The sequence below is a fragment of the Podarcis vaucheri genome (assembly GCF_965113315.1).
Source record: "Podarcis vaucheri genome assembly, chromosome: 10".
Lineage (NCBI taxonomy): Eukaryota > Metazoa > Chordata > Lepidosauria > Squamata > Lacertidae > Podarcis > Podarcis vaucheri.
In genome coordinates, this window is record NC_138748.1 from 51,285,308 (window position 1) to 51,312,122 (window position 26,815).

At 41.7% G+C, this 26,815-nt stretch overlaps 1 protein-coding gene across 10 annotated transcripts in view; it reads right to left on the minus strand.

The window, feature by feature from the left end:
- MYBPC1 (myosin binding protein C1) overlaps nucleotides 1–26,414 on the minus strand; it is a 92,813-nt gene extending 66,399 nt beyond the window's left edge. For 7 of the 10 annotated variants that reach the window (XM_082240393.1, XM_082240388.1, XM_082240394.1 and 4 more), the window contains exons 1-3: nucleotides 26,257–26,414; nucleotides 6,359–6,391; nucleotides 3,746–3,787 (exon numbers count right to left, since the gene is read on the minus strand). In XM_082240393.1, coding sequence (XP_082096519.1) covers nucleotides 3,746–3,787; nucleotides 6,359–6,391; nucleotides 26,257–26,281 — 100 coding nt within the window. In that variant the 5' untranslated portion in view covers nucleotides 26,282–26,414. The remainder of the gene's footprint in view (nucleotides 1–3,745; nucleotides 3,788–6,358; nucleotides 6,392–26,256) is intronic. The other 3 variants (XM_082240386.1, XM_082240390.1, XM_082240389.1) reach the window with 1 other exon arrangement.
- Nucleotides 26,415–26,815: the final 401 nt, after the last annotated feature.

Consider the following 26,815-nt stretch of genomic DNA (forward strand, 5'->3'; position numbering starts at 1 on the left):
ACTAAAGCAACAGTTTCCCTTGATTGGCAAAGATGGTTAAAGTTAGGTCAACTTTCTTCAATCTATTTCCACTCTGTCAGCACTGGTGGAGGAAGAGGAGTGTGGGGGGAGCACACTGCCCCCGGCAGTGCGACCCCCAGGGTGCCATTGTGACTGCCCCCTGCCCACGCTGGGTGCCATGCCCCCGCAGGGGGCGTGCCACGCCCCTGGGGGCGGTGCACCATGCCCCCAGGAGGCGCGACAGGCCTACCCCCGCCTGCTCTCCGCACCCCGGTGCTGGAGCATGAAGCTCCGTCATTGTCTGTCAGTCCACCTATAAAGGGAGCCTCTATCTAAAAGTACAAGTGTGGTTCTACACATGCAGTATTATCACAACTGAAGTTGACCCATCATCTAGAAAAGCCCATCTTATCCTTCACCAGTCCAGATCTACCTAAGAGATCTACCTTGACTGATGTTTGCTTCATGATGGGAATTTGCTAACACTGAGCAGATGCAAAGCATCATACTTAGATTTTAAGTGGTTACAATATATGGCCAGCAGTACTGCAATGTGGTCTATATGTCATTTCTTATTCATCCTGAGATGTGTATGTTGAGTAATGCTGGAGTTTGCCAAGGACACTTCTGAAAAATTAGGGAGGTGGCATTGCAATGATGGTCTAAGATGGCTGGAGGGGCCTACAGTCCACTTGATTGTAGTTTTCATGGAGGTGATCTGGTAGAATGGCTCAGATTCACTATTGGCCCTTTTCAACAGCAACCTCACTTGCAAAAAATATGCTTTTATTCCCTTACTCCCTTAAATGAAGGCATTCGCTGTGGATGCCAATACAATCACATCTGCATTATCATAACAACATGGCAACTAAAATGATCAAGGGGTGGGAGGAAAGGCTTCACTATAAAAAAAAATGAGCATGGGGAAACATAATATACAAAATTATGCATAGTAGGAAGAACGTAGGTAAGGAGAAAAATTCAGGGTCATCCACTGAAGCTGAATGGTAGGAGATTTGGGAATGACAAAATGAACTACTTCTTCACACAGTTAAAATGGCAGCACTTTGCTAGCAGAAGACGTAGTGATGGCCACCAAAATGATGACTTGAAAGGGGGAATTAGACAATATTGGATAAAAATATTAGTATCTCCAGTGTCAGAGGCAGCATGATGGGAGGTGAGCAGCAGGAGAGGGCTAATGAGCAATTTAACAAACAAACAAATAAATTCAGCAGAATCAATGAGATAACAACACTTCCCCAGAAGTCTATGGAATGGTCTACCTTCCTCTTTACTATACATCTAATGGTTTTTTAACAGTATGTCAGGCACAGGGTACCTCTAGCTCCCATCATCTCTGACCATTGGTCATGGTTGCTGGGATAGATGAGAATTGCAGTTTAGCAACATCTAGGGAACCAAAGGGTCCCCATCCCTGCAGTATGTCATCAATGTAGCAGGAGGGTGTGCTGTTTCATATTTGCAAGTTGCTGATGGGGAGGCTCCAGTAGTGCTAATGAAATTTTATCTATGTCCACTTGCCAGATCTGCTACGGTTGCTCATAAGTTTTAAATATAGACATCTACGTATGTCTATAAAAGACAGCTGAGATTTTATACAGAGTTTTGATGGAAACTTCAATCAAAACCACAGGGGAAACAATCAGATGTTTGAGTAGATCACAGAACCTAGACAAATGAAAATGAAACATGCAGGTAATTTATTAGATGGGTGGATGCCTGGATGGAACCTAAAGAAAGAAATGAGCACATTAATTTTATGTTGTTATTTCAGGAAATGAGCGCAGTTCTGGTAGCTATGTCTTCAGCACAAAAATGAAGATGAATGAAAGCACATTGTGGAATGTAATATATGAGAGTACGTTGGTAGTTACGTAGACACACATGACAGTGCTGGACAAACAGAAATGCAGAACGGAGTCACTGGAGGATAACAAAGTGAGTTTGGTGAGGCTGCTGTACATTCAATTATTCTGTAAATAAAATAGATATTGGATAGATGACAGAGATCTAGCATTCCATAAATGCAAATTAATACCTTGCTTCAAAACACAAAATTTAGAACTATGTAGTATGGATTGCACTGAAGATTGCATCCCCATCATTACTTGGAAACAAATAGTTACCCTGGGCATACCCCAAGGCAGCCTTGCCCAACTTGGTAACATCCCAATGTTTTGGACTGCAACTCCCATCAATCCTAGTCAGCATGTGCTCACCAGGCTGGACAAGGCTCCCCTAAGAGTTGTGGAAGGCTGGGGGGGGGCGTGGTTTGCTTGCAGGGCATTATGGAGGACTATAGGACAGAAAGTCTTAAGGATTCCACCTGACATGCAGAATTAGTCATACAGGACTTTTGATTCTGGCCAAAGTGGTTGGCAGGGCAATTCAGAGCAGCATCTCATATTTTGAATGGTAGACAAAGGCTTTCTTTCAGATACTGAAGCCCTTTAAAGCTCTTATGACAAGAGCTAGTACCTTAAACTGATAGGTAAAAGTGTTATAGTGGTTAAGAGTAGTTAATATTATGCTTATGCGTGTTTGTCATTTATGGTTGCTTTTGATGGTTTCTATGTCATTTTTGTGTAATACCTCAATCTTGGGAGCCGTTACAATTAAAGGCAGACTGGAGCCAGTGTTGTATAGTGGTTAGAGTGTCAGACTAGGACCTGGGAGACCAGGGTTCAAATCCCCACTCTGCCATGAAGCTCACTTTGTGACCTTGGGCCTGTCACTGCCTATCAGCCTAGCCTCCCTCATACTAATTGGGTGATCTTGGACCAGCCTTTCTCTCTCTTCTCAGCCTAACCTACCTCAAAGGATTGTTATGAAGATTAATTAAGGGAGTGGCAGAAACATGCATGCTGCCTTGAACTCTTTGGAGGAAAAGCAGACTATAAATGTAATAAAAGGTAAATGACGCGTGACAGTTAAGTCCAGACACAGATGACTCTGGGGTTGCGGCACTCATCTCGCTTCACAGGCCGAGGGAGCCGGCGTCTGTCCGCAGACAGTTCTTCCGGGTCATGTGGCCAGCATGACCAAGCCGCTTCTGACGAAACCAGAGGAGCGCACAGAAACGCCGTTTACATTCCCGCCAGAGTAGTACCTATTTATCTACTTGCACTTTTTGCAATAAAGGAAGTAATAAACTGGACCAGGAAACAAAGAGGTAGCAAGAGCTGGAGTGACATGCTCTTGCTGCTCTTCTCTACAGCCTGGCAGCAGCATTGCACATCAATAAAAGTTACTGGACACTTTTCAGGGGCAGGCAATATTCCTGTGTCAAAGTTACTAAAGCAGAGGTTAGGCCAACATGGTGTCCTCCAAATGGCACCAGACTCTAGTTTCTGTTATCCCTGCCCATTGGCCATGCTGGCTGAGACTGATGGGAGTTGGAGTCCAACTACACCTGCACATTGTTAATACATCCTATCCCCTGCACTAAATCATAAATGGCTGTGGTTAGGCCTGCCCTCTCCAAGGATGGGTTGAATGGGCATACCAGCTGAAGCAAGTAAATGGGGAAATGAAGGGGGAAAAGCATTGGCGGTGGGGGAATCCAGGAAGCCATATGAAATCATACCAATGAAATGAAATAAAATTCAAAACTGTATGGGGAACTGGAAGAAAGAAGAGAACACATACATATGACCTATACTGTTGTAGCATCTACTGATATGTTGCCTCCTTCTAGCTTTTGGAGAACAACTGCACTCACCTTGGTTAGGTGCATTTCCATCTTCCTCAGGTTTATTTTGCTCTGTGTAGGAAGTAGAAGCAACATCTTTTTGAGAGAAAACACCCAGATCATCAACATTTGTGCTGGCGTACCCGCCTGCAATGCTGGCACAACATGTTTAGATGTTGTACAAGCACAGCAGCCACTACGCCCCGGAGAATTAATTGCCAGAGGCTGAAAGTGTTAGAGCATTAATATAAATGGAAATTAACTGGATCCTATTAGCATGTCAATGCCTGTTGGTTGAAACAATGAGTTAGGAAAGGGACCATATCTCAGTGGGAGGGCACATGCTTTGGATGCAGAAAGTCTCAGATTCAGGTCATGGAAAAGGAAACTGAACAGGCAATGGATAGGCAACCTCTGTCTGACAGCCAGTAGAGCTGCTGCCATTCAAAGTAGATAATACTCGGCTTTAGAGGTGTGGGTGGGAAAGGTTTAGAATCATAGAATCATAGAATCATAGAATCATAGAGTTGGAAGAGACCACAAGGGCCATCAAGTCCAACCCCCTGCCAAGCAGGAAACACCATCAGAGCACTCCTGACATATGGTTGTTACAGCAATAAACAAACAAAATTTCTGCCAGGATTGGGTGGGACCCCATGATGGCCCAATGAGAACTGAGCATGCTCAGTGACCACAGAATGCTAATTGATGCTGGAATGGGGAAGGGGGGTGGAATGCAGTACAGTATCTTGAAAAGGGGCATGGCTGGCTGAAACCCTGAACAGAAGCCCTCAAGAGCATAACATTATTATTTTTTTGCAGGTCCCACTCATTTTACATATATGCAAACAATCTGGATAGCTCAGTAGAGCATAAGACTCTCAGGGTTGTGGGTTCGAGCTCCACGTTGGACAAAAGATTCCTGTATTCCATGGGGTTGGACCAGATGACCCCTCATAGTCCTTTCCAACTCTACAAATCTATGATCTATGAACCTGGAGTAGCAGTGCAATCTTATGTATATTTGTTCAGTGGGGCTCATTCAGAAAACATGCATAGGATTGCAACCTGAAAGAAACTCCGAACTATCCTGCACCAACATTTCCCCTATTTAGTGTATGTACACGGGAATGAATCCAGAATTATAATAATCAAGTTTTAGAAGAGCAGTAGCAAATTTTCTTTCTCCCCCTTCCCCCTCTGCATATTTGGTCACATACTTTATACTTTTAATGCAGCAAGCTTCTATATGTGGCAGCCGCAATCTGGGCTTAACACCATTTGTGTGCTCACATTTTTGCATGTGTGTGCATATGCGTGTACACAGGAAGCTCAAAATATCCAGAAAGATATGTCAAGGGCAGGAGGATCAACAGACTCTCTCTACACCTTCCCAAATACCAAATGGGACATAGTTAGCATCTTTGGAAGAGCAGTGCAAGCTTCAGGGCTTCTGCTGAATCTACCAGGGCTACTGGGTCAAAGGATATCCTCCCAAACATCAACTGATAAGCATCAACTGTGCTTGCTCCAGAACTATTGGTCGAGCAGGTTCCAGGGTCAAAGTTCTTTATTAAATCAAAACCACTGGAAAGCAGTGACCACTTATGTAATCTGCCACATTTGTAACTTTTAGTGTTACAGATGTTTCTTTCCAGGGAGAAAATGAGAAGGACTTCCAACTCCATTCTTTTGCAGTTTTGTTATTTAATTCAAAAGATCTGTAAGGATTTCTAATGCAACAGATCACATGGTGTACTATGTGAAATGTGCTTTGAAATGTTATGCATGCATTGCAGGGATAAGCCAACAGCAGTTAGGATTAGTTGCACAAGGTATATATATATATATATATATATATATATATATATATATATACACACAAAAATGTAGGGTTGGAGCAGAAATGCTCAAATATTTGAAATCTGGTGAATTTTCAATTATTAATAAGTATTTACCCCAAATCTATGTTTGCTGGTTGTTTGTACTAGATTCCATATTCATCAGCTACCACATGGGTTAAAATATGAAATAATGCACTTTCTTTAGGCCTTCTTTTTTTAACATGAAGCCTTCTTCCTCTCCTTCTCCCTTTCCCTCCCCTCCATATATAATAAAGCAAAGAGGCAAAATATTTCCCTTTTTCTTATTTCCATTCACTGAATCAATTCCTTGCTCCCAAATTTCCCTAAATACATCTATGTGCAATTTCTGTAAAAAAAATAAATCCTAGAAAAGAACTAGCATCCTCAGAATACCCACAATTTCCAGGGCTTGGGGGTGGGGGGAGCAGGGGAGCCAAGGGAATTAAGCCTGCAATCCTATACCCAATTACCTGGGAATAAGCCCCAATGAACTCAATGGGACTTGCCGCTGAGTAGACATATATAGGATTCCTAGCATCCTCACAGTAAATTATCATTGTAAATGGCACCCTAAAACGAGTTTGAGCTCTCAGTTACCTGGGAATAAGCCCCTTGATCTCAGTGGGACTTACTTGTGAGAAGACACGCAAAGGACTGCACTGTTAATCTTGTAGAAGTGAAGTTATTAATCCAATAAACAGTCACCTCTCTGTGTATTGTATGACGCCTATACAACACATATCTATATCAACCAAAACCACAAATTCTAATGACTAACCTGGAGGTGGTGCAGTCTCTGCTTCTGTTTCATCTGAAAAGGATAGAAGAAGCACTTTTAGAAACATAAATGTATACGAATAGATACATATGTTCTAGTACAGTACTGAATACAGCTTGAAGAGCTAGACAAATTCTGAATTTCATGCTATACATGAAAGCCTTCCCATTATGGATTTGTAGATGTTTATTGTGGTCTTGTGTATAACCCACTAATTTATTAGGTTTTATTCAAATTGTTTCATTGTTGTACAGATGAAAGCAGCGAACTATCTCACCAAATAGTTGGTTCACATTGCTTTTATTTTCCTGTAACAAATACCAAATTGATTTGCTATTTCCTTGCATTATCATTATTTTACAAATAACATTTTTGCAAATAACATTTCATCAACATACATAAGAACATTTGTTAAGTTGGAAAGGAAATTAATTAACTCAAATAATCATGTCCAATTATTTCAATGGTTCTACTTTGGGTGTATGGGATGTTAGGGGAGGGATAATACCTCTGGTGGGGGACATGTGCTCCTTCTGGGGTAGTTTGTCCACCTTTGGTCCCCACCCTGCACTCAATTCTCACTTGTGTCTCCTAGAAGCTGTCAGCATGTGACAGAAGCCACACCCTGGGAAACAGCTTTGACTGATCAGCTAAATTTGGTGAGGGCAAGTTGATGGGTCTCAGTCTCTCAGTGAGTTAGGGACAGTGAAAACTGGCTCCAGCACATTGAGCGGACAAGACTAATAGGGGGTCCAATGGTCAAGAAGGGAGTTTCTGCACATGTTCTAGAGGGAAATGAGGAGCAGAGGGGGCTCGTCAACCTGAGGTGCTAGCTTATCTAGGAGAAGGAAAACTCTGATCCTAAGCCTTCACTGCCTTGCACCTATTCTCATGTGAGAAAGGCTTCAGGAGGAAAAATCCATACCCACTGCCTTGCACGACACCTCCAGGAGAAGAAAAGGCTAAGGAGTAAGTCCTACAGTAATCTGGAGTGGAATCCCTAAGACAAGGTCACGTATGCCACCTTCCAGCAATGCCTGCAGCCAAGCTAGTGTCAAATGTATTGCTCTGCTTTCCTTTGGAACACATCAATGAGGCTGAGAGGGGGGGTCTTGTCATCTGGGCAGTCCAGGACCACCATACACATTGGCCAGCTTGCACATGTCTCCGTGTGGTGAGGCTCCCTGACTGATACATGGCTCTTACTTCCAAAATGCCCCTTTGCAGAATCTATTTTATTACAATTGCTGCAAAAGTGTACTGAACTTTCTGCTTATTTTATTCCAACTGCAATAATACACTTCACATAGTTGGTGTTCTTCATTTCTTTACTGTTTGTCTTGTCTTTATGTTGTTGTCTTGAAAATTCAATAAACACTTTTTAAAAAGAGCTACTATTTGCTCTACAGCTTTAGATCAAGCAGGTTTATAGGGCTGCTGAAGCTTCTGTGTGCCCTGTTCAGACAAACTCATGTTCCCCCAGGCAAAAAGCCTATTTGAAGTGGTGTTCCATATTTATCCAATTAGCTTGCAATGTTGAGTGGTCTGAGCAGAGCTGCACGTAAAGGTACCCTTAAACTTTACACACTGAAAATCAATCCACACCAGCTTCTTCCATGTGACCAAAGATATTATAAAACCAGTGAACCCCTTGAGCAAATAATAGAAATAACATTTCAGTTTTGGCCACTCACAGTGAGGCTCTACAGACTAAATATATTCTCAAGCATGCTAGTGATGTTGGTTCTCTGTTCCAGTAAGAATCCTGGTAAGCCTTCTCCTCTAGCGGCAGGCTTAAGTGTAAAATGCATTCTTGGTACATCTTGACTCTCCCTCTCCCTCTCTCTCTCCCTCTGTGTGTGTGTTTTATGAAGAAGAAACACTATGGGTTGGAGGGGAATTCAGTACAACGTGTGAAATAATTTAAGAACACAGTAAAATCCTGTGGGATCAAACAAAAGGCCTATGTAGGCAACACCCTGGGTGATATTTAACCAAGTTTTACTCAAAGGAGACCCACTGAAATTAATGACCCTAACTTAGTCATATTGCTTAATATCAATGGGTCTACTTTGAAGAAAACTTTGTTTCCAACTGTGGCCAACTAGATGCATGGCATGAAGACAGCAGACCTCCTCTGCTGTTGCCTCTGCTTTCCCCACAACAGTTATTCAGAGGTATATTGCCATGAACATGGATGGTCTCTTTAGTTATCATGCAAACGTAGTCACTGATCAGCAAGTTTGTCCAATCCCCTTTTCAAGTCAGCTTGGCAGGGCCATAACATTTTGGGGCAGTGAATTCCATAAATTAAGTATATGCTGTGCGGAAAAGTAAAGAATGTGTGTGTCTTCAGTCTACTGCCAGTTTCACTGGAGTAGTTTATCCTATCCACTTTTTTTGCCACACTATGCATAACTTTATAATCCTGTCATATACTGTCATTTTATTGTAAGAAAGGAGCTCTATCCCTGGATAATTTAGGCTGCCCTTTTCACCAGCTTCTCCAGCACTCTGATAGCCTTTTTCAGGATGGGGTGGAGGGAGAACAGGTCGAATACTCCCCCCCCCCCAAAGCAGGAGTGATGACATAATTTTCTGAAATGCCGCGTTAAGTGATGGACCCTCCTTGCTCTGGCAAGGTGATAATGAGGCTTTGAAGGTTATTTCAACAAATTAGCACAGAGGAATGTGAAAAATTATCAAGCTTAGGCTGGACAATTCTTTCCTTTTCTTTGAAGGAGTTCCTACTTCATACTAACAAATTAAATGGTAACACAGCTTTGTAAGATAAAATTGCATTTCTAGTACAAAGCTAAAAGTTGCATTTCAATTGGCTGAAGTTCTTTCTCAGCATGTTTTAAGTTGAACCTATGCTATCAGAAGCAAGCACCTCTATGCTCAATGGAACCTACTCCCAAGAACCTAGGCACGGAATTGCCAATCCTAATAAATTAGGCATTATATGGGCTGCTGTTCTTTAGTGTGTGTACTGTATCTGAGGGTGTATAAGCCTGGAATTTTTTACTTTCACTAGGCAATGGCTATGGAATTCTCTTTAGGGATGGTGTGATCCTTTTAAAATGGTCATTTAACATCACCCATATTAAGTCAATATTCAAGAAAAATGTAAACAATGCACTGTCACTAAAATGTGAATATACCCCATTTTGTCCATTGCTAGTGTCCAAGTGGGTCAGTCATTAGAAATTAATTGCCCTAGTCAAGGAAAACAAGTAAAATGGCCATCCCCCATTCATTTTTAATCTTGGTTTCACAAAATACCTCAATTTAAATGACAAAATCTATAGACTTCACCATCAGTTGTGAATAGCACATGTGTGGTTTAAATGGCCAGATTTTCCAACAGTAAACGGTAGTAGTGATTGGGAAAGAATAAAGAGACCCCATTTTCCAATTATGATTTATATTTAATTATTTTATGCTGCTGCTCTAAGCTGGAATCAGGCTTGATGAGGGAAGCTAGTCAGACACACCTCCTTCAGAACAGAGTTGCATATCCTTCAACACTTCTCAAACAAAAATAGGAATACTCTTTTAATAGTGATAGCCACTAACTTGGGAAGCTTTAAAAAAGGACTGGACAAATTCATGGAAGATAAGGCTGTTGATAATTACTAACCCTGCTGACCATGTTCAAGCTTTACTGTCAGTGGAAGTATGCTTCTGAATGCCAGTTGCTGGGAGTCACAGATTGGGTGCAGGTCTGTCTACTACTGCTTCTGGAAAAAGCCAGATTGTGCCTGCAGTGAAGAGCAGCTATCAGTGGTTGCTACAGAAAAATACTGATGCTGCTTTGCCACAGCAGCAAAAACTGTTTGAAAGGTTTAAAGTGCAACCATTTGCTGCTAAACTTTTATTACTGCTGAACGGTATTAGACAATGCAGAAAGTGGCAGCAGCGTTCCTGGCTTCTCCAGATCCTAGTAGCCCAATTCTTCACTCTGACAAAGCACAGCATTTGTGGGCATTACATAGTGCTGAAGTGTTCCTTAGCGATGGAAGGGTTTGTGTATTTCAGTGCTCGCAGCTTCTCATTTTCCCAATCTTAAATTTGTTTATACACATTTGCAAATTTTCTGTTTTAAAATCCCTGTGAAAATTCACCAGCATTTTCTGTGAATATCTCCTGATAAACACATTTTTGTATGCAGTTTTGATTAATGTACCCATTTTTGAAAGTTATATCCCCAGATACAATGCATTTTTGTATCTTATTTTTACCAATATATTCATTTTTATCCACACTTTCCCTTAATATACACATTTTTGTAAACATTGTTTGGCTGGAAAACTGCACGGGACATTTCAGATTAGAGCCAATTTTGAAGGATGGCTGTTTTCGGCTTTCATCTTGTTTCAGAAATTTGATAAATTCAGCTGAATTTATCCCTCATCCCTGGCATGGATATGCATGTAGTGACACCTCTGAAACCTGAAGATTGACAACAGTAACCTCTCATGCTAAGAAATGTTAACTATTCATCCAACAAAGGCAAAAACAAAACAGTGGTCATTTTACTAGGAAGAGACACCAGAAAATAGGAACTGCTCCTTGGTAAAAGGGGATGGTTGGAACATGAGGCAAAAGACATGCTGCCAGTATCCACCCCACCTGCCAAATTTAAGAAGGCAGGAACACATCTCCAACAAATCCCCTCTTTCAAGTTGCCCTTGATCTACCAACAAGAAGACATCCTTGGCTGTCAGCTTCACTTCTGAGGAAGTCCAGTAAGAAAACACCTAACAGCCCACAGTCTCCAAGGCTAATAAATCTCTCAAGATGGACTTTTCTGCCAAGAATAAAAAGACAAGTGGACATCAAACTGTGGCGGCTGCTCTGTTCTTTCCTGATCCAGCATGCTCTATGGAGTTCCCAGATGCCATTCTCTGCCATCCAATTGCCTTATAAGGCTCCCTGGCTAAGTGTTGTGAGGAACTATACTATGGATCAAATCTTTGAGCTGAATGCCTGACAAAGCATTCCATCACCACGGGAGAGAAGTTTTCCTCATTGAATCATGATGAACCTCTTCAGCTGCCAAGGTTGGTGAAATGTCAATACAGATCAAGCCAGGAAAGGTTCTTCGGTGTAAAAATAGAAAATGACTAAAACAATTATAAATATATAAGAAGAATTGTAGGGGTCCTTGTGCTGCAGAAGGAAAGCCTACCTCCCAGCCCCTGCCACAGGGCAATAAGGAAAAGAACAGTTTCTTTTTCAGATATGGGAGCCATGCACGCAAGGACATAAAACAGAATGCAGCTTTCCTCCAGCTATTTCTCTCCCGTTTTGCCGTTTGTGTTAACTTTCTCTCCTGTTTTGCCATTTGTGCCGTTTGTAACCTTTGCAGTGGAACCCCCCCCCCCCAGGCAATGTCTGAGAAAAGTATATTTGCAGTGTACTCCTACGTATTTTTCCTTTGAAGGAAGTAGTGCTGGTAATAATGCAACCTACTACCAGGTATATGTTTGCAACCTAAATCTGTATCCCTCATGTTACGAAGCTTCAAAGACAACTGTGCTGAAGACAACCATCTATGCAACAAGGCTGGAAATTTACCCATTGCTGCATTAAGACTAGCAGGAGTATCATCAAACTGAGACAGTGAAAGCACAGCTGTTACATAGATGTATACACAGAAATGCTTTCATGTCTTAGCGCTGCCAAGGAGCGGATTATGGATCCAGATTTACCCAAAGGGCCAGGTTACCCAAGGGGCCTTGTTCCCAGAATTCATTATGTGTTGATTTATATGTGTGCAGTAAGCCACAACTCATCTGCTTGAATTTCTATTAGAAATATTAGCAAGCTGTTAATTATATATCCCTATCTGTTCAAAATATGAAATAGCTTTCTACTTCATTTCAATTGATTTTTGCGGCTGCCATGCCTTTACAATTAAATAGAATTACACAACTAAGGTAGGGAAAAATGCTTTCAGGTTAGATGTGCGGATTTCAGGCTGGATGTTGGGTGAAGCTTGCTAACACTCTACCATCTTTGCAAAGATCCATTCAGTATACATTTTCATAAGCAGGGTTCCCCCCCCCCCCAAGCTGGCACCTCTCAGGTGGACACCATTGGCATTTTAAGAGAACAAAGGAAATGTTCATGGTGAGTTCCAGCACCTCTTTTTCTAGAAAAATGACACTACTCATAATCCAATCCCATCTGTGTTGAGATGTCCACTGCACTCAGTTATACTTCCAGGTCAACAGGCACAGAACTGCAGCCTAAATTTCCCATCTTAGGCTACAATCCTAACCCCACTTATTTGAGAGTAAGCCCCACTGAGTTCAACAGGACATATTTCTGACTAGGCGTGCACTATTAGTCACGTGAATTTGCCAAAAGAACAGGTTCATTTGAAAGGATCCAGTGCATGACTGATTCTCCCAACAACCAGGACTCATTAAGAAAAATCAGATTTATTCATTTGTCAATGCAGAAACTGCAAAAGTCAACGTGACTGCAATTTTAGAGCCAGGGAGAAAGCCCCACTAAAGTTAATGATATGTTTGATATGTTTTCCAGTTTGTTTGCACTGAAGTTAATAACAACCTCTCGCACATTGCAATCCTATACAGTTCTACTCGGAAGTGAGAGGTGAAAAGACTAATTTAAATAAATAAATAAATAAATAAATAAATAAATAAATAAATAAATATTGTTGCATGCCACCTCAGTCTCTGAGTAGTGCAAGATTTCCAGGGCTCCAGGGGGCTTACCCAGAGTCTCCTTTTGGGAATGAGGCACAGTGGAGACTGTGGTGTCTTTATCATATATAGTTTATTTACAACCTGAACCTACGATGGAGGGGTTCACAGCATAATCACTCCTAGAGGGTTTTGTGGTTTTGCTACTTTGGATTCAAACTGAAAGCAAACATCATGCTCTGCCTCAGCCTTTTTCAACTTGCAACCTTTCTCACCCTAGGTCACATCACAGTCAACTCTGAAACTCTACTTCAAACTCTACCTTTGCAAGAGGTTGCGACTATCGGAGAAACAAGACCTTCTTGGGGGATTATACTGTGAACCCCTCTATCATACACTCAGGTTGCATATATGTGTAAACAAAACATGTATCATAAAGACACCACAGTCTCTGCTGTGCCTTATTCACATCTGGAACTCCTGCGTACCTGGAACCCCTGGAATATCACATTGGGGTGCCATGCAGCAATATAATGGTTACTGTCAGGGAATTGGAGGCAGAGAAGGAGGAGAGGGGGGAGAGAATGGGCACTTACAGAGATCCTGTGCCTTTAATTAGCAGTTGCTCTTCTTCGGAAGAGGAAGAAGACAAAGGGCTGTCGGGAGGTAATGAATTTGAGAGGGGGGCACCGTTTCCGGGACCCAGCCACTCTCAGAGCAGAGGAAGAAGGGGGGCTGGGCTTTAGGAGGTGGATCTGCTGGGGGAAGAAACGGAAAGAGCCATTCGAGGCAACTGACTGATCGTGATGATGTCGTTTCTTTGAACTTTGTAAATACTGTGAAACTACCAATAAATCACTGTAAATATGGCTGGATTCCCGGATTCTTATCTCAGCTAGCATTTCGCAGCACATCTCTAACAGTTACTTACTAAAGAAAAAAATCAGGCACCATCTAGTGCAAGAAAAAATAAGTATGACAGTGAGCTGTGATCTCCACAGTGATTCTGAATGACTTTTTACATGGCTGAAGGCCTCTCCACTGCTGCTTTTGCACCACTTCTGTATTCCTGAAGAATATCAGCATATAATTGACTCTGTAGCCACACTACAAGCCTATATCAGGTCTGTGACATTTTAACTACCATTGCTTCCCCTAAAGGAAGAGGAGGAGGAGGAGGAGGAGGGGGAGGAGGAGGAGGAGAGGGAGGAGTTTGGACTTGATATCCTGCCTTTTACTCCCCTTAAGGAGTCTCAAAGCAGCTAACAATCTCCTTTTCCTTCCTCCCCCACAACAAACACTCTGAGGTGAGTGAGGCTGAGAGACTTCAGAGAAGTGTGACTAGCCCAAGGTCACCCAGCAGCTGCATGTGGAGGAGCGGGGAAGCGAACCCGGTTCACTGGATTACGAGTCCACCGCTCTTAACCACTACACCATGCTGCAAACTGTAGTGGACTGTTAGAAATCGTTCCACACCTCACAGGACTTCATTTCCCAGGACTCTTGGGGGGAAAGGAAATGACTGACAAATCTATTTATCTGTCTTATAAACATGCCCTTTCTTATTACAGTGGTGCCCCGCAAGACGAATGCCTCACAAGATGAAAAACCCGCTAGACGAAAGGGTTTTCCGTTTTTTGATGCGCTTCGCAAGATGAATTTCCCTATGGGCTTGCTTCGCAAGATGAAAACGTCTTGCGAGTCTTGCGATTTTTTCGCTCCCCCCCTTTTCTAAGCCCCTAAGCCGCTAATAGCCTTTTGGCCGCTAAACCGCTAAGCCTTTAATAGCCGCTAAACCGCTAATAGCGCTAATCTGCTAATCTGCTAATAGGGTTGCTTCGCAAGACGAAAAAACCGCTAGACAAAGAGACTCGCGGAACGGATTATTTTCGTCTTGCGAGGCACCATTGTATGCCTGTATAGTGAATGGGTTTTCTAAGCAATGCTTGCAAAAGGAGGTTACTGGTGGCCAGCCCTTGTTTAAACAGAGCAGCCATGAATACTGTAAAGCAGAGTTGTTTTCTCCAATTCTGTACTCAAAGGGAACCAATGCATGCAAGATGTGGAAGGAAATGATAACCTCACAGATAACCAAGAACTGGTGAGTTCTGAATGAGGGCATGATGCTCACTTCTAGTTACTAATTTTTGTAAAAGAGGTTGTCACAGCAAGAAAACAGCCACAAATTTTATCAGGCATGTAGCCACACTGCAAAAAGAGCTGGCTTCCTGAGGAATATTCCAGGTGACTTCTAGAATTTTAAGTCATCATTAAATCATGTAAGATGTCTTTAGCATTTTCTTCATTTTGAGATTTAAGGGGAAATGGGCAGGTGGCATTCTACTCAACTGCTGAATCGCTAAAGCGCTATTCACTCATTCATTTCTCAAGCACTTGAACTTTATTGAGAAGGAGAGCAGGGCTAAGCTTGGTTGTGCTGTTGCCAGGACCTGCCATACCACAAGGCAAAGTGAGGTGACCACCTCATGTGGGGGGAGGGGGAGCCACCTCCAGCTCTCCCTCTCGAGTCCCTGGTCCCAGCAATCTAGTGGCAAGAACTGCTGCTTAAGCACACATATTAACTTAGGCTAGCATACCTCACAGGTTGCAAATATAAAAATGTGAGGATGGACGGATAATATACGCAACCTTGAACTCCTGAGAAGAAACGCAAGATCATGTAAAGAAAAATAGATAATGTATAGACAAATTAAAATGCACAAAGTCTAAAAATCAGCCCCCTTGCTTGAACAACATCTCACATGTTATTTACAGCAAAATACCAAGGCAAAACAAAATTCACCAAGCCTGATAAATTACACCAATACTCTTAAATGTGTGCAGTTTCATAAGTTTGGTATCTGAACTACTAACTCTCATCCTAGCCTACTTCACAGGGCTATTGTGAAGCTAAAAGGTGAGAGGGGAGGACAAATGTATGCCATCTTGAGCTCCTGGGAAGAAAAGCAAAATACAAATATACAACAAGCGGCAAATACTCTGAACATGTGCCATTTCACAAAAAACATTTTGCCAACCCTGATGAACCAAAAAATTATCCTCGTGTTAAAGTACAGTCTGTAGGAATTTTAATGCTACAGCATTTAAGGTGTTTGAAATTTGCAGATTCATTTTACTGTATATTTTTTATGTAATTATATTAATGAATAATAATGTAAAAGTGACAAGCAGATCAGTAATGGCTGTGAGGGGAACATGGAAAACTAGGGAAGAGGGGACAGTGTAATATCAATATGAAGGAAGCTTCATGTATTTCAACATACCCAAGATGGTCAATTGTGTTTTTTACTGTAAAGGCAACACACTTGGCAAAATACTGAAATAATATGGACAAAGAGGAAAGTACTTCAGCTAACAAACATACCCCAGTAGACAGGTGGTCTTTTCTCCTAAGTCCTGCTTCAGACTACCAGCAACAATGAGCTTTGCTTGGTTTTTTTAGCTGCTCAGGGAGGCCCCTGCTCCCATGTCCCAGGTGAGGGTGGTCAGCATTCCTTCCTCCAGTGCTTTGCAACATTGATTAAATGATTACCCTTAGCAACAGGAGTTTCTCTATATTTGCCTGAGAACATTGCCTCCATGTTTTGTTTCCTAACTTTTTTAATAGATGTCCAGTTGGTTTACTTCTTTTTAAAAAACAATAATCAGGAAGCCTGGCACCCTCTTGGCTTGGGGCCTGGTACATGTGTACCCTGCATGTAGTTCTATGATATCATTATTTCTATGTACTGCTGCTATATAATTCATGTCACAGTACTATTGGCCAGCAGTTGACACAAAAGTGAAAAATTCACTGCTTGCTTTCAGCTTCACTGCTTGAGTTCTTGGCCCAGGATATTCTGCAGGCTGCAGAAAGCTGTTTTGTTATTGCAAACTTTTTCTTATTAGAAAGAGTCAGGACTCAGTATAATGGTAACCTAGGTACACTTTTAAAAAATTAAAAATAGAAGACTATAGCCACAAATAAGATTTATTGGAGGCTTGCTTTGGAATGGCAGGTGTGTGGAAGTCCCAAACTCGGGAGACTGTCAGGAAGTTGGTGGACCTATCTTACAAATATCAAGGTTACTGACTTTGATCTAATGGTCTTTCCTTGCTTTATCAAACAGTCCTTCAGATTCCCTAGGCCATTTAGAGCACATCATATCAGTGCTCTAAATTGTGCCCCGATTGCAAGAACAACCTGGAAGCCATGAAAACATCTTAATATAAATTAGATATGTTCATCACGTTGGACCCTGGTTAATAATAACATGATTGCTGGGCTCTGAACCAGCTGAGGTTCCTGTATGCTTTTCACAGGCAGCTCCGTATGTAACACAGGGCAGTGTTGATGTTAAAACATAAAAACTGAGACAGGATTATGGTTATCCAGGAAATGCTGTAGATGGTATACCAACTTGCCAAAAGTGCTCTGTGGTACTGATTCCAAGTAAGTGTTCATAAGCAAAGCTAGATCTAACAGCAACCCCTATCTGTGAATGCATTCCTTAAGGGGTACATAGGTTCATGGGAAGAAGCCTTATACAGGCAACCTCCCATTTATGTGGCGGTTACGTTCTGAGGCACCGCACATTTCAGTGAAATCCTGTATATTTGAAACACCATTGAAAAAGCCTGCAAACACCCGATCCGCTCCCACCCCGCTCTGTGATGTTTTGTGGTCACTTTTTGGGTCACATATTGAACGTGCGCAAATGGGGAGTTGCCTGTACTCAGTCAGACCATTGGACCATCTAGGTCATTTTTGTCTATGCTGACTAGCAGCAGCTCCCAACCATTTCAGGCAGGCTTCTCTCTCAACCCTTGAGAAGATGAGAATTGAACCGGGGACCAATGGCACACAAAGCAGATACCCTACCACTGAAGAAGAGAGACGTGGTGCAGTATATTTTTTAAAACACACCCAAAGACCTTGTTTAAGCATTATATTTAGGGATTATGAAGGTGAAGGGAATTAATTGACTAGTTATCTGCCCAACAGCTGCATCAAAAGGAAGCATAAAAGCAGCTTTTGTGAGCTGTCCTGTTCATAAAGAGCACCCTCTAGTGTTCTGAAAATGAAGCTATCCTTCACATGTTTGTTTTCTTTTCTTTTCTTTTTTGTTTTTGTTTCAGATGGGATTTTAATGGGCTTCGTAAAGCCAAAAACTCAGTACAGGAGCTTCCTTATCCACTTCAAATACAATGTCAATTGAATTGTGCACGTTTCTTCCAGTAAAAAAAGGACAATATAAACAAACATTTTCAAGAACCTCTCAAAGCGTTCAGTTTTGATTTCTGGATTTACTTTTTACTGTAAAATAGCTTTTTACTAAACCAGCGTGAATCATTTAATTCTTTTACTAATACCAAGGTGGTTTGCATTTGTTGCTGCCCTCCCTTACTATGCTAAGAGTTGAACTCAAGTGCTTTGCTCTATGATGTCTCCTCCACACTGCTTTTTGTGAAAGGCAACCTCTGCCTAAGACAGAGGCAGCCCAAGACATTTTGGTGCCTAAGGCAAAGGGCAAGATGGAGCTTCTCCCTCCACCTCTGCTGTCCATGCACAGAAGCTCACCAGACAGGCAGCTGAATCTCGTGATGCCACAAGGCCCTCAAACACAGCAGGCTAACTTAAGGAGCACAAAGCAGGCTGTCTGGCACACAATTCTGTCCTCTGACATGTCACTGCCACTCTCTAAACACACCTGCACCTGCTGCTTGAGGAAGCCACTTCCCCCTGCCTGGTGGAAGGGCCAGCCTTGCCTAAAAGTAGGAATAATTTCACTCCAGGAAGACATTGCTTTCTTTCTCAGGCTTCATTTCTGGGTGCATCTGCAGTCCATTCAAACGTTAATACCTGGTTTTCCTTCTAAAAGGAAGAGAAAATGACTTTCCCAGCCCTACCTAGAGATGTCAGGGATTGAATGCATGCAAGACAGTTGTTCTACCACTGAGATACAACCCTTCCCTGGGGGGAAATGGATAAAGGATTATGACTTCACACCACAGACTGAACAGCCATACTCTGCATGCCCAGCTGAGCCTTCCAGTTGTGTTTGTCAAGTGGCAGACATACACACCCCCACACACAGGAAAATACTTTTGAAACCAAATGATGACAATGATATGAAAGAAAAATAGGAAGTGTTCCATTTTTCTTACAAACCCTTAGAAGTGTGTGACATAGCTCTGGATGGTGGAATAAATGCCAACATCTTGCTTGCTCACTAAATTTGTAAAAATAGGCAAGATGTTAACTTAAGGTGGCTATTGTTCACTGGGATTCATTTCCAAGCAGAAAAAGGAGAACACATGAGAAGCAAAGAGTGGGAGGTTGAAGGTCAGCATTAACCTGATATCACAGAAGGAAGTGTGGGAGGTGGTGGAAATGAAAATAATATTTGAATGTGGCAGAGACTGCCTATGTGTTGTGGCAGAATGCAGGCCCTCTGTCTGCAATTGGATCTACTATGGAGGCAAATTGCCAAAAAGAATTTAACACATATTTTTTTCAAAACAACAACACAACACTGTTCAGTGGGGGTTAAAGATATGAACAGTAGTATCGTTATCTGGAGAGCTGAAAGCAGTACTATCTGGGGAACTCTATAGTACTTTTAACCTTTTCTTTAGGGCTAATTCTTCTTTTTTCATGTTAAAACTAGACAGCCGATACCAAAGATCTATGATCTGCATAGGCATGGTTGTGTGGTATGAGGCCCACTTTGACAAAAGATAAACTAGACTGGAAATAGGCTGGTGTACTCATAAATCTCATTTCAATGGAACACAAAAGAGGCCCTATTCCAGGTCAAACTGTTTTTGTCTAGCCTATTATTATGTACTCTGATCAGCAGCAGAGATGTGTCTTCTTCTATGACCTGCTTCCTGCTCCTTTTTTAAAAAAAGCTAGCGCCACCAGGGTTCAAATCTGAAATCAACTGCATCCAAAGCTATGTAGGAGAAATTTCTGGGGCATTGTGCCACTTCCTTCTTTTGTAGGAAATGTATACTTTTGTGCATTTAGCAATTTCCATTTGGTGCTGGGGTTCTTGTGCCAGTGGGTGTTTGTATATGTGTGTGGAGGAGAGAAATAAAATAGATGGATGATGCATAAAGGTGAGAGAGAACAAAGAGAAGAGAAAGAGAAGGGGTACCCCTTCCCTTTTGCTTGGCCCTGCCTGCTGACCTCACTGTGTAGCCTGACCATTCCTCCTCCCAGGAATATAACATTCACCCTGGAAAAAGTTAATGCCTGTGCTCTAATGCAAAATTAAGTAGCCATCTTGGGACCCTAACAATCTCAAATGACATGATCTCTTTTTTAACTGGGAAGGGCTTTTATGACACTTATAAAGGTTATGATTAAGAAGCCTAATAATAATCTCTCAGCAATGGCAACTGAACAGTCAGAAGATAAAAGAGACATTTTGGGTGGGGTGTCCGAAAGCCAGAAACAGAAACATTTTGATCCAATCATATATTTATCTGAGCTAGATGGACCCAATGGTGAGGCTCTCATAAAGCAGAAAGGCTTATGTTCTGATGATATTTTAATGGGGAAGCATTAAAACATCATAGGAACATAAGCCTTCCTGCCTTACTGAGGTAACATTCTCTTCTGCAATCAACTTTACACACAGCTTTAATCAACTCGGCAAGTTAAACAACCCACAAGTCAGCCAAAATATATCTTTGCCTACATGCTGCAAAATAGATTTTTATAAAATAACATTTTACCAAGTCAGGTTCAAGGTGCTGGATATTAAAAAGAACACCTACTCCCACATAGACTTGGCCAGGTGTTGAAATCTTTGTGGTGGCTCTCCTGGCCATGTCTCAGCTGGACAAAGCTTTCTATATGGCAGTGAGGTTGAAGGCCTTCTTGGTGGAGATATGCAAACCTCTCCTTTGAGATTTGGTTGGACCCAACTGTTATGAATGTTTTGTGCCAGCTCAAAACTCAAGTTTATGATATATTAGTGTTGAGGTCATTGGTTATTGTTGCTTTGTGTTTGGTGATTAATTTTTGCTTGTTTTTTCCTGCCTCTTTTTTTAAAAAATAAAACATTAGTTTTAAATATGGCAGATTGGAGTGGGAACATGCCTGTTTAGTTCAAGGGCCACCTTTTAGTGGTTATCCATGAAAAATGACCACCATCCCAGTAATGGTGGGCAGGGGACTGATACAAAAGTAAGCAGAGCAATGGGTGTGAATCTTCTCTTTGTAGAGTAGGTTACATTTCAACCATGCAAATGCCAGAGGTTTCTATGCACACACAAGCACACATCTCTCCATCCTCCTTCCAGGCAAGCAAGAGACATCATCACAGTTCAAGGACACAAACAAAAGCACTCAAGGTTTATGTGTACATGACCTGGGGAGAATCACAGGGGTCAAACAGAGAGGCCTCGAGGGCAACATTTAGCCCCCTGACCTTAGATCCCCTATCCCTGTCTTCTATGCTTCAGTTTTAATCACAACTTGCTCTGAGATTGGTTTGCAATGAAGGGTAATGTTTTAAACTAATAAATAAAAGTCAGTACTATCTCTAGTGTCATACCATCTCTAACAGAATTGATGTTAAGATATATGTCAGCTGTCTGTACGGCAAACAGGATACTTTACAAGGCAGGCTGGCGGTAGTTTGGGTGCAGATTTAGGTTCTCTCACATTCGTGTGCACATTTGGTACAGCTATTTTGGGTAGGATACTTCATACGTTATTGTCCTCCAGCGCTAAGCAGCAATGCCAGGATGCAAACTGATCCTTGCAGCCTTGTCAACACTATAGTTGCCTAGGTCTCAGTCCAGTAAGGTGCAGGATCCCACTTGAGGTGCTAAAACCCTTATATCCCACAGAAAGCTCCTTAACCTCTTCTCTCTCTCACGAGAACAGAAAACTTAATAACTAAATAGCCCAGCAGCCATATCGCTTGGAACAAATTCTCCATCAAATCACATACACACAAATGAAGAATATTTGACAGAGCAGCAAAAAAACAACTTGCTAGTTCCTCACAAACTCTGCAATGTTTCCATGACACCGTCAAGTTGCAAAGGCCTAAATGATCATCCTGAACAACTTTCTTCCCAATATCGATACTACTTTGTCTCCCCAAACTCTGCCAATTGGGACATCCTGTCTTGAAGTTAAGTAGCGATTTAATGAGAACAAAAAACTATCTGTTAAAACTAAACCTGAAAGCTGATGAACATTTCTCATGAGCTGCAGATTGCTTGTCATACATTAGAGTGAGGTTCTGTCCCTTAAGGAGGTTTAACCTCAAAGTTTCAGAATTCTGGAAGTACAGTACCAAGTTTTCTTAAGTCATTGTAGGCGGATTACCCTAAAATGTCACCAAAGTTTGAACATAGGATTCAATTCAGAAATTTAAAGTCAGTTGGCAGATTTGGGATGCTCCTATTGCACAAATAAGTATTGTTCTTAAAAAATATTTTTAAATCCCTTTAATATATATTTGTTTTGTACTGCTTCTGACTGCATCAAAAATACATCCTAATTTTGAAACTCCTAATCCACGCAACTAAGGAATGCTAATAAGCCCTAAACCTTGTAAATTAATGTGAAGGGTATGGTATTATCAGCTGTAAATGCTTTACTTGGTGCAGAAGATTGGAATTCTGTATGAATCAGGGGTGCAGAACCTGAACACTGGCTACACTTGCGGGACTCAGCAGCATCTGAAAGACCACAGGCTGCCCAGCCCTAGTCTAAACAATCTTAGAAAACCTCAAGGAAATGCTTAGCCAGAACTGAGTATAAAACTAAAACAAAAGAAAGGGAAGAAAATAATGCAATTTTTATTTTTTATTTATTCATTGCATTTCTATCCCACCCCTCCCTCTAAGAAGCTCAAAGTAGCTACATGGTCCACCTCCTCATTTAAACCCCACAACAACCCCTTAAGGTAGGTTAGGCTGAGAGTGAGTGACTGGTCCAAGGTCACCAAGTGAGCTTAATAGCCAACTGGGGATAGCAATATGCTGATGACACACAGGTCTACCTCTCCTTACACCTGCAGGTGTGGCAGTGGATGTGCTGGACCGTTGTCTTGCTTCGGTAATGGACTGGGTGAGAGCCAATCCATCTGAAGCTCAATCCAGATAAGACTGAGGCACTGTTTGTGGGTGGTTCCCCAGACTGGATGGATTGGAGGATGCCTGCCCTTGATGGGGTTACACACTCTCTGAAGGAGCAGGTACACAGCTTGGGGGTACTCGTGGATCCATTGCTGTCCCTTGAAGCTCAGGTGGCCCTGGTGACATACGAGTGCCTTCCATCAGCTTCGACTGGTGGCTCAAGTGTGCCCCTGTGTGGACAGGGATAGCCTAACCTCTGTTGTCCATGCTCCGGTAACCTCTAGGTAAGATTACTGCAATGTGTTATACATGGGACTGCCTTTGAAGACAGTTCAGAAACTTCAGCTGGTGCAGAATTCAGGGGCCAGGTTGTTACTGGGGCAAGACCACATGAACATATAGCACCAATCCTGGCCCAACTGTGCTGGCTGCCAGTTAGTTTCTGGGCTCAATTCAGAGTGCTGGTTTTGACATATAAAGCCAGGCATAGGCAAACTCCGGCCTTCCAGATGTTTGGGACCACAATTCCCATCATCCCTAGCTAACAGGACCAGTGGTCAGGGATGATGGGAATTGTGCTCCCAAACATCTGGAGGGCCAGAGTTTGCCCATGCCCGTATAAAGCCTTTAAAAGCTCAGAACCACAAGACCTCAAAGACCACCTCTCCTCATATGCAACGACCAGGACCCTGTGATCATCATCAAAGGCTCTTCTTTGTGTGCCTCCTCCATGAGATGTCCGGAGGGCAGCAACATGAGAACAGGCCTTTTCTGTGGCGACTTCCCACTTGTGGAATGCTCTCCCCAGGAACGCTCAACTGTCACCTTCGTTACATATCTTTAGGCACCACACAAAAACATTCCTCTTCTCCCAGAACTTGGAATAATTACGGTAAACAATCTATGGCCTTTTAAACTGTATGAGGAGGGTTATTGTTTTGTTTTGTTTTGTTTGTTATGTTTTGTATTTTTGTGTTTGTATATTGTAAACTATCCTGTGATTTTTGGATGTATTGAAATTAATAATAATAATAATAATAATAATAAATAATTTGAACCCTGATCTCTCAGGTTTTAATCCAAGACTCCAGCCACTACACCACACTGTCTCCACGCTTTTGCAGTATATCTCTGGCCATGTAAGTAATACATGTGATAAAAAGACACTTTCAATCCATTTCCAGAAAAAAATGTTGGAAACATTTTGAGACAACAGCGACCCAAAGCTAGCAGTTCTTACTGAAGTGGTAACACTGCTATCAAGAAAAGCATGGTAGATTCTAGGCCTGTAATTATTCTAAAAATTAGCTGATCCAATCCTCTGTGCCATGCAAAGGCTTCTGTAAGCAATATATCCCTAATACTGTACAGTAGGTTTGTTCACGTTATCCAGAAAATATGAGAAGGGACAAGCAAAATCCACCATGTCAAAGGCAAAGGTTGAACCAGTAATTGATTTACCTTGTAAAACACTCAAGACATCCATGCCACACGCTAACAGACAAGGTGAAAACCCCACAGAGCCACCATCCAATATGCCCTGAGGATATATCCTTGATCCTAAATATGGAAGTGAGTTATGCTCTGAGCATGAAGCAAACCTAGCACACAGAGAAAATTGCTGTTAGCTCCTTAGCATACTAGTATCCTTTTTCAACATTCCAAAGGAATGAAGGGAAAATGTTTTGTTAATATCACCTCCATGCAGAAAAGTTACTGGGTAATAAGGAGGGATTTTACAAGTTTGGTTTTTTCTTTGGGAATTTCCCTAGGTTACAGTGTATACACACAGCATATATGTCCCCCCCCCCACCTAAAATCCATATAGGAAAAGCTATATTGCATAAAGTGACCTTATGAAGCTTGCAACTGAGATGTTATAGGGAGTGGACTATAAAAGAGGGCAAGGGAACTGGGCAGATTTCGCTTAGAGGAAAAAGATGAAATCTAGCATCCTATGCCCACTGAGTAGGCTCCATTGAATGCAATAGGACTTACTTCCAAGTAAGCATGCACAGGATCAAACTGTAACTTAAGCATTCATGCACACGATTGATGATATGTGTAGGAAAAGAATATAGGAAGGCAGACTTAGGCTTCTACACTATATATTTACAGCATATTAAATGCATGTAGCTTCCCCCACAGAATCTAAGGAACTGTAGTTTACCTCTTACAAAGCTGTGATTCCCAGAATGCTTGACAAAATACAGTTCCCAGGGAAAGCCATGTACTTTAAATGTATGGTGTGCATGTGATCTTAAGTTGCAATCTTATACACGCTTACCTGGAAGTAAGTCCCACTGAACTTAGTGGAGTTTACTTCTGAGTAGACAGTTTATGGATTGTGCTATTAATATAATAAGTGAATACTTGAGTTACTGGTAAACGGCGCCTGTTAAAGTTGAGGAACCTTCTTCCCAATACTTTTTTTAAAAAGCGGACTATTTAAAGGAAAGATTTCTGTCTAGGTAATATTCCCATTATGCAGCGCTGGATTCTAAATATGTTACAACTTCGTGAAATCTTTGCTTGGGAAGGGCAGTAGTCCTCCAAAGTTTGGATTCATAATGACAGCATCTCTGTTTTGCCAGCCACAAAAATAATCTCATAATTTGATACAAAGTAAATAAGGTAAAAAGGATGCTATTATCAGAAATACCCAAATATCCAAAGTAAATTGTAAGACTGAATTATAAACCTACTCTTCCTGTTAACATACAAATGAGATTCATTTGCAATAGTAAAGCTTAATGCACTTTTTGAAAACACAAAGAACTACCCCTATAAACATTCAGACACATGGTAATTAAAAAGGAGCTTTCAGAAAAGTAAATTGTACCAACAATAATAACAATAATGTAGCACAGCACAACCATAACTAAAATGTTCCAGTTCAGCTGAGCTTTCTAACCTTCGTCACTAAGTTGTTCAACTGTTTTCAGTGATAGTGGACTCTCTTCATGGATCTCAAATTTGGTGAATCAACAAAGGATAACAGCTTCCAAGGTTTGCCTTCTCTGATCTCTCTGCTCAGTCACAAGCTGGTTTCAAAACACATGTTTTGCTTTTTGTTAAGGCAAGTAAGGGAGATACGATGACACTTACCGGCTTTTTTGGTGGGTTCCGGCATTGTTTTTGTTCCTCTTTATTCCCAATTATGTGTCAGATGCAACAGCAAGGAGCCACAAGTCCAGTGGAGAGCCTGCAGGCCAGTGTGACAAGCAGAGGGGGAGAAGAATTCCTCGGCTTTATATACAGCAGCGAAATATCAATCAAAATAGCACCTCCTCTCCTCTCAATGCATACCCTCCGAAAACTGACAGTTATGGGAGCTCTGCTTACATCTGTTGTTCGCAGCCGCTGCCCTCTTGGCTTTAGGAAGGAATCTCTGCTGCATTTCATGGGGCTGAGGAGAATGGCTATAACTTTCTAAATTCAGAAGCATCAGATTCTCTCTCTCTCGTGCGCACCCCCCCCCCCCCAAATCTGGGAAGTAAAATAGATTGCCAGACAATCAAAGGGCTTTCAGATATGCAGATTATATGTTCCTTATATATGTTCTAAATGATATACTGCACCTGCGTGTCTTTTTCCCATGGTTGATAACTGAAACTAACCTGATCTTGATCACATAATACGGCTTGGCAGTTTTTAGCAATTTGTA